Here is a 19070-nt window from a genome sequence, read left to right as displayed (position 1 = left end):
TACAAACAATAAATGCTGGAGAGGGTGTGGAGAAAAGGGAACCCTCTTGCACTGTTGGTGGGAATGTAAATTGATACAGCCACTATGGAGAACAATATGGAGGTTCCTTAAAAAACTAAAAATAGAATTACCATATGACCCAGCAATCCCACTACTGGGCATATACCCAGATAAAACCATAATTCAAAAAGACACATGCACCCCAATGTTCATTGCAGCACTATTTACAATAGCCAGGTCACAGAAGCAACCTAAATGCCCATCGACAGACGAATGGATAAAGAAGATGTGGTACGTATATACAATGGAATATTACTCAGCCATAAAAAGGAACGAAATCGGGTCATTTGTAGAGACGTGGATGAATCTAGAGACTGTCATACAGAGTGAAGTAAGTCAGAAAGAGAAAAACAAATATCGTATATTAACGTGTATATGTGGAACCTAGAAAAATGGTACAGATGAACCGGTTTGCAGGGCAGAAATTGAGACACAGATGAAGAGAACAAACGTATGGACACCAAAGGGGGATAGCGGAGGCAGGGGTGCTGGTGGTGGTGGGATGAATTGGGAGATTGGGATTGACATGTATACACTAATATGTATAAAATGGATAACTAATAAGAACCTGCTGTATAAAAAAATAAAGAAAATAAAATTCAAAGAAAAACAAACAAAAACCAAGAAACCACTTTTATGTAACTCAGATTGTTTACCATGTCTATTTAAGGCAAAGAGGCTGGCCTACTGCCTTCACCACCCAGATAGCATCTCTTTAAGTAGGCAGCATGCTCAAGGGTAAGAAGATAATAAACACTACAACTTTAAAGAAAGAAGCCAGAGGTTTTTTTCATTTTTACTAACTTAATTCTACTAGTTTATTAGTACACTATGCAGAAAGATTTCCCAAATGGTTAGTAGTTAACAGCAATGATAATTCCTTCTTGTGCTAAGTTTTTTGAAGGGATTACTTATCAATACCAGTAAGTAGTTTATTATAAAAAATCTTATTAAATCTTGCTTAACACCACTGGTAGTGGTATAGAGCATGTTTACTATTAATATGTAAGACATATCTGTTTTAGACAATGTTAAAACGTTTTCTAAACTGCAGAACATGATCGATTAAGGAGTGTGAAATAAATAAATTCAGTGGGTCCTGACCAACACATTCTTTAAGGAAAAGTAGTATAAAATTTAAAAGAGTACATCACACTTAGTAAAGTGTATTATTTCATAAAACTTTTGCTTCAGACATACACAAATATTAAATTCTGTATATACTGGATCACAATATAATATGTATTTTTTTAGTGTGAGTCATGGCGAAAAAAATAAAAGCCATTAATAAAAACCTTCTGAAAAGCAATTTCAATTATTTCATTTTGAGATGAAAAGCTCAGGTCAGTGACAACTGGCTCCTATGACTTTCCTAAACTGTTAAACATAATAGTCTGTTCTGATCAATCTGTTAGAAAAATCCTCATTTTCAGCTGAAAGTCTGGAGTGAGACTGAGCAGAGTGAGGAAGAAGAGGGTGGATGATGTCATGGATAAATGAGGCCAAAGAAGGACCTGTACTGCATTTCAAGAGGGTGACCTATGAAGTACTTACAGAGGCAATGCTTTAAGCAAGTGTGTAAAACTTTCTACATTATAGTGGTGCGGAAAAAAAAAAAAACAAAGCTGGAATGAATCACTCCAGAAAGCATGATACTCTACAGCAGAAAAATAACGAAGTACTTTAGTTTTTAAAAATTTTATTATGCAAAATCTCACTTACACAATGATTCCCCGATGTAACCTCACCCAATTTCAATAACAAAATGATTTTGAAGCAAATCCCAGATGTTATAATATTATTTCATCAGTAAATATTTCATTACAGATCTTTAATAGATTTGAAGTATTCTTTAGAGCAGATGGATTACTTGCTATTTGAAGACTTGCCACATAAATGTGAAAAATTAAAAGACCAAATGGAGATCTGCGGCTACTGAAAAAGTTATAGTACCTAGTCGACATTTCAGCCATTCAGGAAGAAAAGTCCAAATGGTCCTTTGAAAAAGCAAAAGGGGTGAAAGTGAAAAAAGCGCAATTATGAACATAGTTAAAGGTAAAACAATTGATTCTAGAAGAACTAAAACTATGGATTGTCAATGACTTGAACCTGATCATCAGGCAAAAATGGTCCAATATTTCATTAATATTTTCCTGCCAAGAAGAATACAACCTCCATTCTAAATGATAATGCAAGTTTTAAGAGGAAAGAAATATATTAATGAAGTTGCAGGAGTAGAAAAGTATGCACGTTTAAAATTAGGCATTCAACTAATGTACAAATTGGAGAAGCCACAGTACCTGAAAACTTCACAAATCCCAGTGATGCACTTATGTCCATTTCTTTCTCATTGTAATGAAGGTATTTACATTAAAAGCAATGTTAACTTACTGTGTTTTTTTTTACGTCTTGCTTTACTGTTAATTATTTGGACAATTTCCTGGAGTCTGGCATATAATTTTTCAGCTTTGTTTAGAGCCAGTGATTGTGAAGTAGCTCCTCCTGAGGAACAGTGGAAAGCTGTGTGAGGGTCACTAACACATACTGTTAACATCTAAAACCAAATTTTAATCCTCTTGCACAAATGATATCCCCTAAAATTTTTTTTACATTTATTCTTCTTTTTAGTTGAGGCATAATTAACATGAAGTAAAGTGCACAAATGTAAAATGTATAATTCAGTGAATTTTTACATATCCATACATATACCTATGTAACCATCCAGGGAGAGAACATTTTCAGCTCTCCAATAGGCTTTCTTGTGCCTCTTCCAGATCAATAATCCTCATTTACCACTACCCAAAGTTACCTGTTCTGTTTAATTGCAAGAAATTAGTTTTGCCTATTTTGAACATCTATTAATGGAAATATACAGTAACCACTCTTTTGTGTCTGGCTTCTTTTGCTCAACATTATGTTTGAGATTCATCCATTTTGTTGCATGTATTAATAGCTCATTCTTTTCCTTTTTTTAAAAAAATTGGGGGGGGGTAGTTCATGTTTATTAGTCTGTGTAATGACTTAGATGTTCTGTTTGAACATTGTCGAACACATTTTTTGGTGCACATAGATATGCATTTTCCTGGGCACATACCCTGGGTCATATAGAGTATTCACATGTAGAAATAACTAAAATGTCCATCATCTGATGAATAGATAAAACAAAATGTGGTATATCCGTACAATGCACGAAGAAGTGACCTGCCTCCAATGAAGTGATCCACAATAAGAAAGCACAAGGCTTCCTACAGCAGAGGACCATGCTGTTAGTAATAAAAATAAAATAGAGGTCTCAGTGTGTTCAAGTCTTTTCTTTTTGAGTAAGGACAACAAAATTGTCAAATCCACTTTGCATTCCATCTAGTAGCATATTGGAACATAAAAGACAGTCCTCCTCAGGAAGAAGTCTTTGGGAAGTATAAGTTGAGCTGATATCATAAACTACTCTCACTGGCCACCAAGGACAACCAAGGCAAAAAGGTAGTCACCCTATTCAGGATTACCTTTCCTCATTTTTTAATCTTATTTTGGAACTGCTGTTTCTTCCTCCACAACAAAATTTTAATATCTTAAGCTAAACATTAAGAAGCTACCAACTTAATTCCACTCACAATAGCCAAGAGGTGGAAGCAACCCAAATGTTCATCAATGGATGAGTGGAGAATGGATGGATAGAAAAAGTGTGGTATATACATACAATAGAATATTATTCAGCCTTAAAAAGAAATTCTGTCATGTGCTACAATGTTGGTGAACCCTGAAGACATTACGCTAAAGAAATAAGCCAGTCAGAAAAAGGCAAATACTATATAATTCCACTTTAATGAGGCATCTAAAGTAGTCAAATTCATAGAACAGAAAGTAGAATGGTGGTTACCAGGGGCTGTAGGGAGAGGGAAAAGGGGATTTTGTTTAATGGGTATAGAGTTTCAGTTGGGGAAGATGAAAAAAAGTTCTGGAGATCTGTTTCACAACAATATGAATATACTAAACCCTACTAAACTGTACACTTAAAAATGGTCAAGATGGTAAATTTTATGTTGTTAAAAAAATGAATTTGGGCATCCCTTTCAGACCCACAAATGCCATTTCTAGGAAAATAAGAAATCGCAAGACCTACCTTGTCAGTAATAATAACTATTGTCATTTTGAGCAGGGTCACTCCCAATTTGTAATGGGAGAACATGGTCTTTGGAGAGACCACATCAAGATATTACAATAAATGGGTTTGTACTTAAGAAGAAGAAGAAGAAACTAACTTAATTCCAAATAAAGTATAAGTAACTGAAAGCTTAATTCAATGGACTTGCTAAACTCTAATTTGTAGAATTTACGCAATGTAGTATTTTTTAGTAAAACTTTTGCTGCTCTAGGGGCTGGAACTGAAAAGCTCTTAACCTACAACCATCAGATTCTCATTTAAAGTCAAAAAATCTTTCCATGTGGGTAATAAGAATAAACATCAAAGCAGCACTGTCTGTACTGAAAACTGCATTTCTTTAGATTACCTTAAAAACCTTGTAGGAAAAAAAAAATCTCTCTTGGTTATTAAAGTGATTATGAAACAGTGAAACAGATATGCATAATAATACAAAATCATGATTTACAAAGTATAACTTAAGACTGACCACAAATGAAATAACAGTTTTATCTCTAATCAATAATTTATTGAAAAATAAAAAAATGTTCAAAATGTGATGAGATTTGAAACTTTCCCTAGTTTAATTCTAAATATAGTTTCGCAAGAGGGAAAAATCATTTCAACCTATACTAAGTGATTACACTACTTAATTCTAACATGAAGTTACATAATCATATTTGTAAGTCTGCATATTAATTTTGACTAAGCCTATGTACATTTTTTGGTAACGGCTTTTGAGATGTAATTCACATAGCATACAATTTACCCATTTAAAGTGTACAATTCACTGGGTTTTAGTATGTTCTCAGAATCATGCAACTGTCACACCAATCAATTTTAGAATATTTCTATCACCTCAAACCCCCCCCCAAAATAAAATAAACCCCATACTCTTTAGCTATTACCCACCCACCAGTCGTCCTGTCCCTCTCTCACCTCCAAACACCAGTCCTTAAGCAATCACGAATCTACTTTCTGTCTCAATAGTTTCTGTGAGTCAACAGATTCATCTATTATGGATGTTTCATACAAATGGAATCACATAATATGTGGTCTTTTTAACTGGCTTCTCTCATTTAGCATAATGTTCATCAATAGCATGTATTTTTATTCCTGGATTCATTTGTTCATTCATGGCCAAATAATACCACATTTTGTTTATCTATTAATCAGGTGGTGGACATTTGGTTTATTTCCACCTTTTAGCTATGAACAATGACGCTATGAACATTCACGTGTGAATTATTTTTGTGTGAATAATGTTTTCATTTCTCTTGGGTATGTGCCTAAGAGTGGAATTGCAGGAAGAAATGGTAACTCTTATGTTTAACTTTCTGAGGAACTGCAAAACTGTTTTCCAAAGTGGCTGTACCATTTTACATACCCTTCAGCAGCATGTGAGGTCTCTGATTTCTGCACATCCTCACCAGTCAACACTTATTACCTGTTCGATTCTAGCCACCCTAGTAGGTATAATGTGGGATCTCATTGTGATTTTGATTTGCATTTCCCCAATGACTACTGATGTTGAGCATCATTTCATGTGCTTAATGGCCATTCCTATGTCATCTCTGGAGAAATGTCTATTCAAATCCTTTGCCCATTTTAAAATCGGGTTATTTGGGGACTTCCTTGGCGGTCCAGTGGTTAAGAATCCTTGCTTCCACTGCAGGGGGCACAGGTTCAATCCCTGGTTGGGGAGCTAAGATCCCGCATACCACACGGTGTGGCCAAAAAAAAAAAAAGAATAAAAGTAAAATCGGGTTATTTGTCTTTTTATTGTTAAGTTCTAAGAGTTCTTTATATACTTGAAATACTAGTCCCTTATTAGATATGATTTGCAAATATTTTCTCCCATTATATGGATTGTTTTTTTACTTTTTTTCAGGATGTCCTTTGCAGCACAAAAAATTTCATTTTGATGAAATCCAATTTATCTATTTTTTCTTTTGCTATTTGTGCTTTTGGTATCATGTCTAAGAGTCCACGGCCAAACTGAGGATCTGAATATTTACCCTTATGTTTTCTTCTAAGAGTTTTACAGTTTGGGCTATTACATTTAGTTCTTCGATACATTTTGGGTTAACTTTTGTATAGTATGAGGTAAAGGTTCAAATTCAATCTTTTGTATGTGAACATCCAGTTGTCCTAGCACCATTTGTTGAAAAAATTATCCTCTCCCCACTGAATAGTCTTGGCACACTAGTAGAACAGCAATGGACCATAGATTTATATCTGGATTCTCAATTCTATTCCACTGACCTATATGTCTATTCTAATGCCAGTACCACAGCGTCTTGATTACTGTTGCTTTGTAGTAAGTTTTAAAATCAAAAAGTGTGAGTCATCCAACTTTGTTCTTCTTTTTCAATATTGTTTTGGTTCTTCTGGGTCCCTCGCAACTCCATATGAATTTTAGGATCAGCTTGTCAATTTCTGCAAAAAAGCCAGCTGGGATTCTAACAGGGGTTGTGTTGAATCTGTAAATCAATTTGGGGAGTACTATATCTTAACAATATTAAGTCTGATCCCTGAATGTGAATGTTTTTCCAGGTATTTAGGTCTTCTTCTTCTTCCTTTTTTTTTTTTTTTAATTTACAATGCTGTGTTTCATTTCTGCTGTATAGCAAAGTTACTCAGTTATATATATATATATATATAGTCTTTTCCATTATGGTTTATCACAGGATATTGAATATAGTTCCCTGTGCTATACAGTAGGACCTTGTTATTTATCTAGGTCTTCTTTAATTCCTTTCCAAAATGTTTTGTAGTTTTCAGAGTATAAATTTTACATTCATTTTGTTAAACTTATTCTCTTTTGATACTATTGTAAATGGAACTGCTTTCTTAATTTCATTTTTGGATTAAACATAGATACTTTTGTATAATAATGATTCAGACCTCTTCTTTCATTATCCATTCTCAGAAGCATACTGCCTTTTCTTTTTTTTTTTTTTTCTGGCCAAGCCGTGCAGTTGCGGGATCTTAGTTCCCTGATTAGGGATCGAACCTGGGCCCCTGGCAGTGGAAGTGTGGAGTCCTAACCACTGGACCACCAGGGAATTCCCCATACTGTCTTTTAATTAGAAAAGTATTAGTATCTCTTAAACCTCAAGTAGGGAACTCTTTTATATAAATAAATTTTTCAGAAAAGTGAAGTGACACTCTTTCAATTAAAGTTAAAAAGTAAAATCATTTACAATGGAAATGTTTCTAAAGCTTCATGTTTCATAAAGAGAATATCGGGTGTTCACTCTGGCAGCATACTATTTACTAAAATTGATAGAGATTAGCATGCCCCCCACCCCTGTGCAAGGATGACATGCAAATTCATGAAGCATTACATTTTTTTACAAACTTGAAGTTACGAAATAAATAAGTCACAGGGGATGCTATGTACAGCATGATGACTAAAGTTAATAATACTGTACTGCATATCTGAAAGTTACTAAGAGAGGAAATCTTACAAGTTCTCATCACAAGAAAAATAAATTTTGTAAATATGTGTGGTGATGGATGTTAACTAGACTTACTGTGATGATCATTTTGCAATATATACAAATAATGAATCATTACGTGTACACCTGAAACTAATATGATGTTATATGTCAATTACACCTCAATAAAAACGTTTCCATGAATATCTGATTTTTTTTCCTTGATGAATCTACTCAAGATGAGTAATAATTATATTACCCCACTTGAGCAAACACCCTTAAAGGTTAATCCAGTATATAAGGCTATTCTGCCCAGACTGCTCTGCTTTGTGACTTTGTTACCTTCCTTGCTATCAGTCTATCAGTGATCACTTCTTGATATATGTAATTCCCTCTTCCTTCTGTGTTTGTACTCTATGGAAGATTAAGAAAACTAATAAGCTTGTTAGAAATGCATATAAAATAAGAACACAAAGGCTTTAAGAAAAAGACTGAAGGTTTGAAGCACAGGAACTTCTGCATACACAGATCCTAAGATATCTATTTTGACTGCTAAGAAATTTTTTATTTTTATCGTTGTTTTGGTTTGCTAGTCCTCAGCTTTGATGCAGAGAGCTGGAGCTTATTAAGAAAAATGATACCATGTACAGTTTTACTATAACATGGATAAAAATTTCAACAAATGTAATTTATAATTCTAATTTACAGTAATGTTAATTTATATTCTATATAAATTTTTGTGAAAAAATGCTCCATTTAGCCTTGTCTATTCTGAAATGAGTATTTTAGAGTATAATAAAACTGTAGAAAAATAATTACACTTTCATCACTGATGTGTAAATTTTCTGCCCTATATAAAACTAATTTATCTAGCAAGCTAGAGAGGATAATGTGTTATAGTTCTAATAATAACCTATCTTCATGAACATGTTTATTGTGTTATTTACTTATAATAATAATAAAAGCTAGAAGAAAACGAAGCCCAATTATATGGTAACGGTTGTGGTAATCCACTTGAAGAAACAGAATAGCCATTTAAACTTATAATTATGAAAGTCACATATAGGAATTTAGTAAATAAAAAAGGCAGACTCTCAAAGCATAGCCAACTTCGTTTATACCAAAGTACATATATATGTATATGCATGTATATATAGACATATATACATTTACACACAACTAAACAAAGAGCTGCTCTAATTTTTTCTGTAATGTTACAATTCTGTCTACAAAAACAAAACCCAAACAAACAAAAACAAAACAAGCTTCATGAATTGGAATTACCATTAACTTCTCTATAGGCTGGGTGCTCAAATCCAAACAATCTATTATTTAGATTAATCTATCTCTGAAGTAGTTTATAACATAAGGTAGAAAAAGGAACATGACAATCTCAAAAAAAAAAATGTTAACTTTTAGTTTCACAGTACAGACATTAGCCTAAACTACCTACAAGAGCCCTTTAATCAAAGAAACACTTAGAATTACTTAAATCACGAGGCATTTACTGTTTCAGCTTTCTATCATCCAGACAAACTGGAGAACTCCCCTATTATCCTTTAATATCAGCACCACTAGATTAAAAAAGACTGCTCTGTGTTTTTTAACAATACAGAAAAATGATACCTTTTGTGGGAAGGGGCAGTGAGATCAGAAGTTCTAATTAATTTATGATCTCTGCGGAAGGGCGGGGTACGGGGGTGGAAAACATGACATGCAATTCCTTCCAAGTTTTTTTTGTTTGTGTTTTTTTTTTTTTTAACTGCCTACAAGACAAAGTCCAAAATCTGTATTGTGGCCCACAGCTAGTCAAGAACAGACTCTGCTCACATCTCTACCCTCATTTCCCACTGTACCTTAGTCAAATAAAAAGCTAAGGGTAGAATAAAGAACAGTGTTTATAATCTCCTCCACTTTGATTTTACTCTAAATTTAAAATCTATACTTTGCAAAATTAAAAATAATAAAATATTAATTATTAATCAATTAGCCAACGTTTTCCCTCCTTACCTCCCAGAAAATCCCTGAAGATTAAAGTTGGTCCAACATAGAAACTAGATAGTGATACTTAGAGAAAAGATTATTGGCTATCATTTTATACTTTATATTTCTTTTCTTGGTAATAGGTATAATTATACTGAATGTAAATGATTATCACCTTTGGAATTAAAAATTACTTATGTCCTTTTAAACCTTTTTTTTCCCCAGCATGTAGTATTTCAACTGCACACTTAACCAATAAGTAGGGAAACTACATAATATATAATAGAAATATCTGTCTAGGATGTCCCAGACCTGGGCTCTAGTTCCAACTCTGTGGCAAGCTAGTTTATTTTACCTTGACTAAGTTGTTTAATTTCTAATTTCTTTCATTTTTAAAATGATGAAGTTTGGACTAGACAATGCCAAAGTTCCTTAGAGGTCCAAAACTTAAGAAAGATCTTATCTATTAAATCAGTCTAAGTTACCATGAGCTTTTTGGGGGCAAATCCCACTCCTGTCTCATAGTAAACTCACAGCCATCTTTTTCATATAAGTGTTGCCAATCTAGTTGTCAGACTTGAAGTTGTAGACTAGGATTCTTGAATCATGGTCAGGTCTTTTGTTCAACTCACTGCTTTTTCGATTTAATGTTGAATCTTGATTCTGTTAACCAGTCACTGTATTAGCTGCCCCACCTCAAACATTGTGTTATGTGAGGATTTCATTACTATGTCCTTCAAAGATCTCCATTCAATTCACGGTTGAACTGAACGGAACCAAAATACAGAGCTCTACTGTTCAGCATCAGTGATGACAATGATCTGATTCTCTTTGGTGAGGTGGTTAAAACAACTACAAATCTCAACTATCTTCTCAGCCAACTCATATTTCTAAATGTGTTACTAGACTATCACAAAAGTCTGTCAAATAAATGCCTTGCTGAATAAAAATATATGATACATAGAGACATCTGGTTTAACATGGCAGAGAAAATGTAGGCATTTCACTCTATTCCTTTCCAAAAGCCCAATGAAATGACAAAAGGAAGAAAACAGAACAAGTAAAATAGGTGGGAAAAAAGCAGACTAGAGATGTCAACATTTTGGAAGATGGGCTCCATTTCCTTTGGTAAGAGCTTTGCCATTTTCTGGAAAAGTATGGCCATAAGTTCAGACAGTTTTCTCCTTAGGATGCATGATCATCACATAAATATTGATTCTGAACTCTCTTCATAATTAAATCCTTAATCGTCCTAGTTTTGTACTCCTGCTGAACAATTCCAAACTGCTTTAGCAATCCTGAAAATTTTACTGTTAAGTTCTCCTGATTAACTAGCCAAGATGTCAATGCATAATCCTGAAAGTATCATATCTGTGAAACTTCTAAAGTTACCATATTAACATGACACAGTCTGTGCGTCAGTGAATGTGGTTAAAACTATTTGCTCCTACTATTTTTTGGTGGATTATGCTACTGACAAAAAGAATTCTTCCTCAACATCTGTTAAAGCTGTTTAACCTCAGCAAACTGTGCTTGAGTTAGAACCAACAGGATGCAATTCCAAAAGAAATTTAAACTACAATACTATTAGGAACAATAACTTTATATTCATTTGTAGTTTTCCAAGAAAGTTAAAATACATTATTTCTGGGATCATAATTTAAATTGAATCCCTCCACAACATACTGCAGAAAACAAATGATATAATTCGTTACATATCTATGAAGCAGGAACCTAAGTATCCCCTTCTTAGGGGGAGAAAAATATGTTTTGTCAGTCTTACAACTTACTACAACACATACACAAATGTACACACATACATATCTCCAAAGAGGTAAAGTACATGGGACAAAATATTAACAACTGGTAAATCTAGGTGTTATTATGGATCCTCACCATCCTATCCTTTTTCGTTTTTTGTAAAATTTTGAAATTTTTCTTCATACAACTTGGGAAAAAATAAAACAAAAATTTAAACAATGTTTTGTATTACGTATACAAACCAAGTGCTCACTATCTGTCAATCACTGTCTTAGGTGATTATACGCATTATCTAAATTTTCTCTCTACAACAAATCTGTAAGATAGATATTATTATTACCCTCCTCTTACGGAGGGAAAAAAATGAAACTTGGACAGGAAATCTGACTCAGGGCTCTTACTTTTAACCACTTGAGGCAGAAAGTAATGACACAACTTCTAAAACTTGTTTTTAGTTTGTTCCATCCACAAACCCCCAACATTTGCAAATTTATAGGGAAACTTTAACAACGTTATAAAAGCACAATACAGTAGCCCCTTACTCTCTGTGGAGGACTGGTTCCAGGACCCCCGTGGACACCGAAGTCTGTGGCTGCGGACGCTCAAGGTCCCTTTACAAAATGGCGTATTATTTGCATATAACCTAGGAACATCCTCTGTATACTAGATCTAGATCCCTAGATTACTTATAACAGCTAGTACAGTGTAAATGTTAGGTAAATAATTGTAAATACAATGTAAATCCTATGTGAAGAGTCACCTGTAACAGGGCAAATTTAAGTTTTGCTTTTTGGAACTTTATGGGACTATTTTTCCCCAGAGTATTTTCCACCCCTGGCTGCTTGAACCCAGAGATGAAGAACCTGTGGATATGGAGGGCCAACTGTGTATCAGTTTTTCTGTTTTGCTGACTGGCTTGATTTTTGGCTGATATAGATTGAGTTTCATTTTTTCAAAATGCTAAGATTTCCTACGAAACTATTAATAAAAAAGTAAACATTTGATTTTACAATGCTTTCACTTTCAACTAGAGAAGAAACACTTTTAAATCTTATTTTATCTTAAGCCTATATTCTTTCAGATGAATGCTTTTCAAAAAATTTTAACACAACAGACCCATACCTTTTAAACAAAATCTTACTGAAAACTCAATATAAAGGTAACAGAGAGAGTCCTGCCTGCTCACTTTTCCTTTCCCATTCTCTTGAAGTAGGAAATCAAGGGCTCCAAGACTTTGTGGGATGTAATATGAAACCAACTGCTTTATATAATATGCAACTGTAAACTGTTAATTATCACAACTGCCAAAAACAGAACTGGCTGGTAAGAGCTGAAGTTACAAGTTCCAATTTAAGTTCATTAGTGATAGTTAAGTAATTCAGATATGGAAAGAACAATATGCAGAGAAGTTGTCATGTACACTCTACTTTAGTCATAGAAATAAGTGTCTTATTTTAGAAGCAAGGGAGGAATGTGTCACAGAACAAGCTGATACCCTTAGACAATTTACCTTTGTCAGAAACATCCTTCTGTTCTAATGTACTTTTACATATTTCACCAGATACCAAAGATGGAATAGAACAAAAAGGTCAATTCTTTGTGCCTCCATTTTCTTATTTGTAAGTAAAAACATTCTCTAACAAGATACTATTTCACAAAGACAGTATAAAAATTACTAATAAAATTTATATGCAAGACTGTTTAGTCGAAAGGGTCTCCCATAAACATAGGTACATACCTATTAGGATATGAAATCACCTATCTACTTATTCTTGCAACTAAGAAGGAAAAAAAAGCTGCTACTTGTAGACTAGGGATACATATTTTCTAAATTCTGGAGGAATAGAATCATTTTCATCTTAATGTTTACATGATTCTTTCCAGGCCTGATTCAACAGGAGACTCAAAACTTTAATTAAAAAAAAAAAAAAAAAAAGGCCTCAAAATATTCCCCATGCTTCACAATTAATAAAAAACAACCTGCAGATCTGTTTCCACTCCATCGTGTCCTCCTACCTTTTATCCACGATCATCCTTCATCAATCTTCCTTTCTCAAATCTTCAAAATTCCCCTTTCTATTGAGGCAATATACATAGGTAAGACTCCACAGAAATAATCTTTCCATTGAAAAATATGCAAAGGCCACAAACAAGCAACTCTTAAAAGAAGAAATATAAATAAATGTGTAAAGATGTTTAACTTCACCCATGAACACATACACATTTAACAAGATACCATTTTCCCCTATCAGACTAGCATAGATGAAAAGATTCTCGATAATGTTCAAGGTTTTCGAAGGAGATACACACACACACACACACACACACACACACACACACAGGCTCACACAGAAAGTAAAGGAAAACCATCTTTCTGGAGGGCAAATTGACAATGTGTAACAAAATCACAAATATGTATGTATCTTTGACACAGAAAGTACACTTCCAGGATTTATCCTAAGAAAATAATCAACCAAGTTTGGACTACAAGGATGTATTTATTACAAGTATCTACAAGGATGTCCAGATAGTATTATTTATAATTAAAGAACAAATAATTTATATGTGTATTAAGACAAGCTAATAAATTTCTAAATATAGACATTAAAAATTATCTATATTTAAGCTGAAACAATAGAAGTTCATGCTGTATTAAGTGATAAAAGCAAGTTTACAGCACAGTTTGATTGCATTTCTAAAATATGTCCTGATACATATTTTTTATTCTGGAAAATTAAATTAATTAAACAAAATTAGTGATTATCTTTGGAGATACTTTTAAGAAAAATTTTAAAAAAATTTTGGGCAACAGCATGTTTTCTTTTTAAAAACATTCCTTTAAAGGATATGTTTATTGCTATTTTTCCCCTGGTTACAAAATACACGTATTCATTTAAAAAAACGAAGAACGAAAAGGAAGGAAAAAAGGAATCATCTCAGAAATATATAAACAGAAGTAAAGACCAAAGGCTATAATAATCAGCTTCTCCTGTTTAGCCTTAGGGCGCAGGCTGTGCTTAACACCCCACCCCTCTAGAAACTCTTGTCTTGACTTTTCGACTTCTCTACTCTTGAGGCTCTTCCTCTTCCAGCATCCCTTAAATGCACCCTCTTTCTCTCCTCACTCACACAAGCTCCACAAGCATCATATCATCACCGATGATTGCATGCTCATTAACACCTACATGGTAATGATTTCTTAATCCCTATCTGAAGTCTAATTTTTCTAAGTCTCAGAGTCACATTTCTGCATATGTGCTACACAATCCTCAAAGTCAATATATTCTCAAAGTCTAACTTACTTGCCTTCCCCATCGCCTACTCTAGTCCCGTGTTTCCTAGCTCTGTTAAAGGTTTCCTCATTCACTTGGTCTTCCCAAGCTGGCAAAATAACGGGTAACCAAATCCTGCCTATAGTCTACTTCTGAAATTTCTCCCTAATTCATCCCTTCCTCTGCATCTCACTGCCATTTTCAGAGCTAAGGCAGGCCTGGCCACTTCTGACCTGGACTACTTAGGTACCCGTTATATGCCATACACAGTAAAAGGAATTAAGAATACGAATAAATATGAGAATATTAATAAAGAAAATTACTACCATCAAGCATATCTTGAGGTAGAGAGATGGAGGAACATGACACAATGTGACAAGTACAATTAGAACAAAAATCCACATGACGTCAACCTCTTTACTATCTGATCTAATCTTATACTGGGAATTATCTTTCTAGAATACAAACCAGATAATGTCACTCTTCTGTTGTAAAACGCTTGATGATTCTACTCCACTGCCTACAGGATAAAGTCCAAATGCTTTAATACCAAGCAAACACTTCACAATCTGCTCCCAGCATATCTAATAGCCTCATCTATTACTCTTCTTTCACTTCACACCCCATAACCCCGCCGTGTATAACTAGTTGCTGCTCTGACAATATGCTAAACAATTTTATAACACATAGTGTTTGTGCATCCTGCTGTTGGAGAGTCCTTCTTCCCTGTGCTCACCAGTGAAGTCCTGTACTACTCTCAATCAAACCATGCTCCTCTGTGAAACCTTCATTAACCTTCTCTGCCAGTGTAGTTTTTATACAGTCTATTACAATACTTATCACTTTATGTTGTAATTTGTTTTTCTTTTTTTGTCATTAGACTGTGAGATTCTTTTTTTTTAAATTGTAGTTGATTTATAATATTGTGTTTGTTTCAGGTATACAGCGAAGTGATTCAGTTATACATACATATATATATTTTTCAGATTCTTTTCCTTTATAGTTTATTACAAGATATTGCCTACAGTTCCCTGTGGTATACAGTAGGTCCTTGTTGGTTATCTATTTTATACATAGTGGTGTGTATCTGTCAACCCCATACTCCTAATTTATCTCCCCACCACCTGACACTGTGAGATTCTTAAGGACATCTTGTTATTCTTTGTATCCTTCCCAAGTCTAGCAAGACAGTAAATATTCAAGAAGTGTTTGTCAAATGGATGATGAGGTGGAAACAGATTTACAGAGAGCCAAAATACACTAATCATCCCTTTTTTTTTTGGGCTCTCTGTCTGGAATTCAGGAGTCTATCAAAGCAGTAATGCCACTACCTACCACGACCCCCACATACCAGGAACCCAAAGGAGCCCGTGTGTTTTTTTTCTCCCCCCTTCCTACTCATCTGGCTATCTATCCATCCATCCCACAAATAACATCAGCAAATAATACAGATAGAATCCCTGCCCTCCAAGGGGCTTATATTGGAGTAAGGAGAGACAATTAACAGGTAAACAAATATATAAAATAATGTCAGACAGTGATCAATGCAATGAATAAAACAAAGCAGTTTGATGAGACAGAATGTGGTTAGGGGAGTAATGTGCTATTTTAAATGGAGGTGGGAAAGAATTCACAGAAGGTTTCTCTGAGACAGTAACATGAAAGTTGAGGCCCAAGGGATGAGAAGCAACCAGCGAAGCAAAATTTTGAAGAAAGAATTCTTCAAGCAGAAGGAATTGTAGGTGTAAAAGCTCTGAGGCACAAATGCACTTGGCTATTTGAGGGACAGAAGAGATAGGTAGCTAGTGAAAGAAATGAGTTTGGAGAAGAAAGCACAGCGTTGTAATGGTAGCCTGGGTGGAGGCCTATCTGCTCCTGCCTTGAGTTTGGAATTTTCCAGTTTTCACCTTCTGTTGTCTGCACAATCTTCTACTTACTAATACCATAGCAAGAGGACAATGGAATGGGGTATACAGCACACCCTATTGTCAGGAGATGTCAAATGATTCTGAAAGTTACTTTTCTGGTTTCTGTTGATAAAAAGTACTCCTAGATACAATGCCCTAACAATAACGGTCCCAGGGCTAATGAAAACCTCATCAGCACACAAGAATAAAACCACTTGAAAAGAGAGACAAGTTCTTTCTGCTGACTACAATGCAAGTCAAAATGGGACCCATCATAATCACCCTAGATTCGTTAGAGGAAATAAAACACAACACTTTACCACTCTGAAAACATACATGAGCTATCCTTCTACCTGAATAGATTTTTCCATTCCTGTGTAAACGTAAAGATCATATAATACAAATCTAGACTTAAGTAATTAAATAAAATACATTTGCAGTTTTCATTGACCAGGGTTTTTCTTCATCTTTATAGAAATTAAACAATTTTATGATGTTTTGAGAAAGCATGAATTTATATGCATTATAAACTGCCTCTCAGTAATTTTGTGGATGTTTATGTCATAATCTATTTAATTCAAGTACTACTGTGAGGTTAGAGCAAAGTCAATCCATTATATAAATGTATAGTCACAAAACTAGCTACTAAAGCAACTCAGGAGTTGGTAGGAACTCAAGCAGTGTGAAATTACACATCTTACTCTTATTTTCAGTAGCATCTGCTGGCTTTGCTAACCAGAACATGAACACATCACTAAATATAAAAGCCTTTCATTATCCTAGTCAGGTCTTAAAATTCCAGGCTTCCAGCCTTCTAGTGGTAAAAATAAATTCATTCTCAGCATCCCTAGATTCAATTCTGCACCCAGTGATCTCTGGCTAGTACAGTGATGTTTCCCTGAATCTCTCTATGGGGGGATGAGAGGTAAGATTTTTTCGATCTCCTTTTGAAAAATCATCAGAAGTAGCAGAGGTAATCAAAAATAATCATCTTATGCTCCCACGCTCCCACTTCCTCAAAGGGCAAAGCCTCTTACAATGGGTCTTCATAATACTACATAGTCTCAACAGCTATGAAAAATAAGAAAACACTTTAGCTTAAAACAGGACCTTGTCACAATCTGCAAGTTGATGACCAACTTCACATATTCACAAGATCCTTCATTTTCTCTTCCCCATTCACCTAGGGAGGGCCATAAAAAGTTTCTAAATACCCAATGTACCTTCTTCCCAATTTCATGTCTTCAAACTGGTTGATGTTATCATTATTCATCATCTCACTCATAAACTAATACTTGAAATAAAAAATCCTTTCCTTGGTTGGGAAATAAAAATTGCAAAGTTTCTCCCTGGAGTTCTAGCTCAATCCGGATGTTGGGACTTCCAGGAAGGAATGCAAACATGTTATCAGTTGGAAAACCTCTCTAAATACTGATGTACCTCCTTGCAGACTAAGTATGGGTATTACTGAGTAAGTATTGACTCTTCCCTTACTAAGGGTAGATTCGGAATTAAAACAAGGCCTTAATCCCTTCTCAAAGTGTGGTTCAAGGACCAACAGCATCTTAATCAACTGGGAATTTGTTAAAAAGACAGTATACAGGGCTCTACTCTCCAACCAACTAAATCAGAATGTTCGTTTTACTGATGTCTGTATGCAGATCTCCCTACATCACAAAATCTCAGAACTGGTGGAAAATCTAAAATCCTATCACACACAAAGAGGGATGAACCTTGGATAACAATTACACCTGATAATGACTATAGTCTCCTTCACAAATTCTTCAGTTCTTTTAACAATAGGTCCTCATTACAAGAACTTCTCATAAAATTATAAACTGCTGGTCTTGAAACGCACCAAAGCTTATTATAGCTGCTGTTGTTCTTGTTAGTCTAAGCCAATAATATAACCAAGTTCTTACCTAATCTGAGCTCTCCGAAGTTCCCACACCCTATCTTCTTGCCAACCCTGAAGTTGGGTCCCACCATAAGAACCCCAGAGGATGTTGAGGAGCCAGATGGTCGGGAACAGTGTCCACTCCTTTGTGCCATGGGTTTAGTTGTCCGTTGTCTTTCATCCTTTTCCCTACTAGGATGGTCCATGATCCTACACGACAGAGTCTCTGCACAGGTATCCTTAATTTGTATACCTCTCTTCAATACAAAAGTACGTCTGAATAAACTGGAGTTAGAGTAAGGTAAGGAGTTCTTTTGGCACCATGTTTATGTTTCTAATTTATCTCCAGGAGATGAAAAACCATTGATTAGTTCTGGTAGGACACGTAGTCTGTAGGTCTCAAGCATAGGAGGATATTGTGTAACCTAGGTAAAAAATCAAGAAAGCATACAGTTAAAAATTGTATTTTAAAACAAATTAAGAGAGTTACCACTAATTAGAATGGACTCTATCCAAAACTGAGCAAAGTGGACAGCTTCCTGAAATGGATTTTGGTTTTACATCCTCCAACAGTTTAGCCATCTGGACTAGTAATTCATCTGGTAACGT

The 19070-nt window shown here is 34.6% G+C and overlaps 1 protein-coding gene across 7 annotated transcripts in view; it reads right to left on the bottom strand.

Moving 5' to 3' along the window:
• The window catches only part of CSNK1G1 (casein kinase 1 gamma 1), a 199031-nt gene that overhangs the window by 91693 nt on the left and 88268 nt on the right, over positions 1–19070 (bottom strand). For 6 of the 7 annotated variants that reach the window (XR_009699385.1, XR_009699384.1, XM_061180205.1 and 3 more), the window contains one exon: positions 18487–18886. The exons of the other annotated variant lie outside the window; for it this stretch is intronic. Coding sequence is in view for 4 of the 6 variants with exons in the window: in XM_061180205.1 (XP_061036188.1) it covers positions 18487–18667 (181 nt within the window). In the remaining 2 variants the exon portion in view is untranslated. The remainder of the gene's footprint in view (positions 1–18486; positions 18887–19070) is intronic. 7 annotated transcript variants of the gene reach the window in all.

Source organism: Eubalaena glacialis, chromosome 2, assembly GCF_028564815.1.
Source record: "Eubalaena glacialis isolate mEubGla1 chromosome 2, mEubGla1.1.hap2.+ XY, whole genome shotgun sequence".
NCBI lineage: Eukaryota > Metazoa > Chordata > Mammalia > Artiodactyla > Balaenidae > Eubalaena > Eubalaena glacialis.
This window is presented reverse-complemented; position numbering and strand designations above follow the sequence as displayed.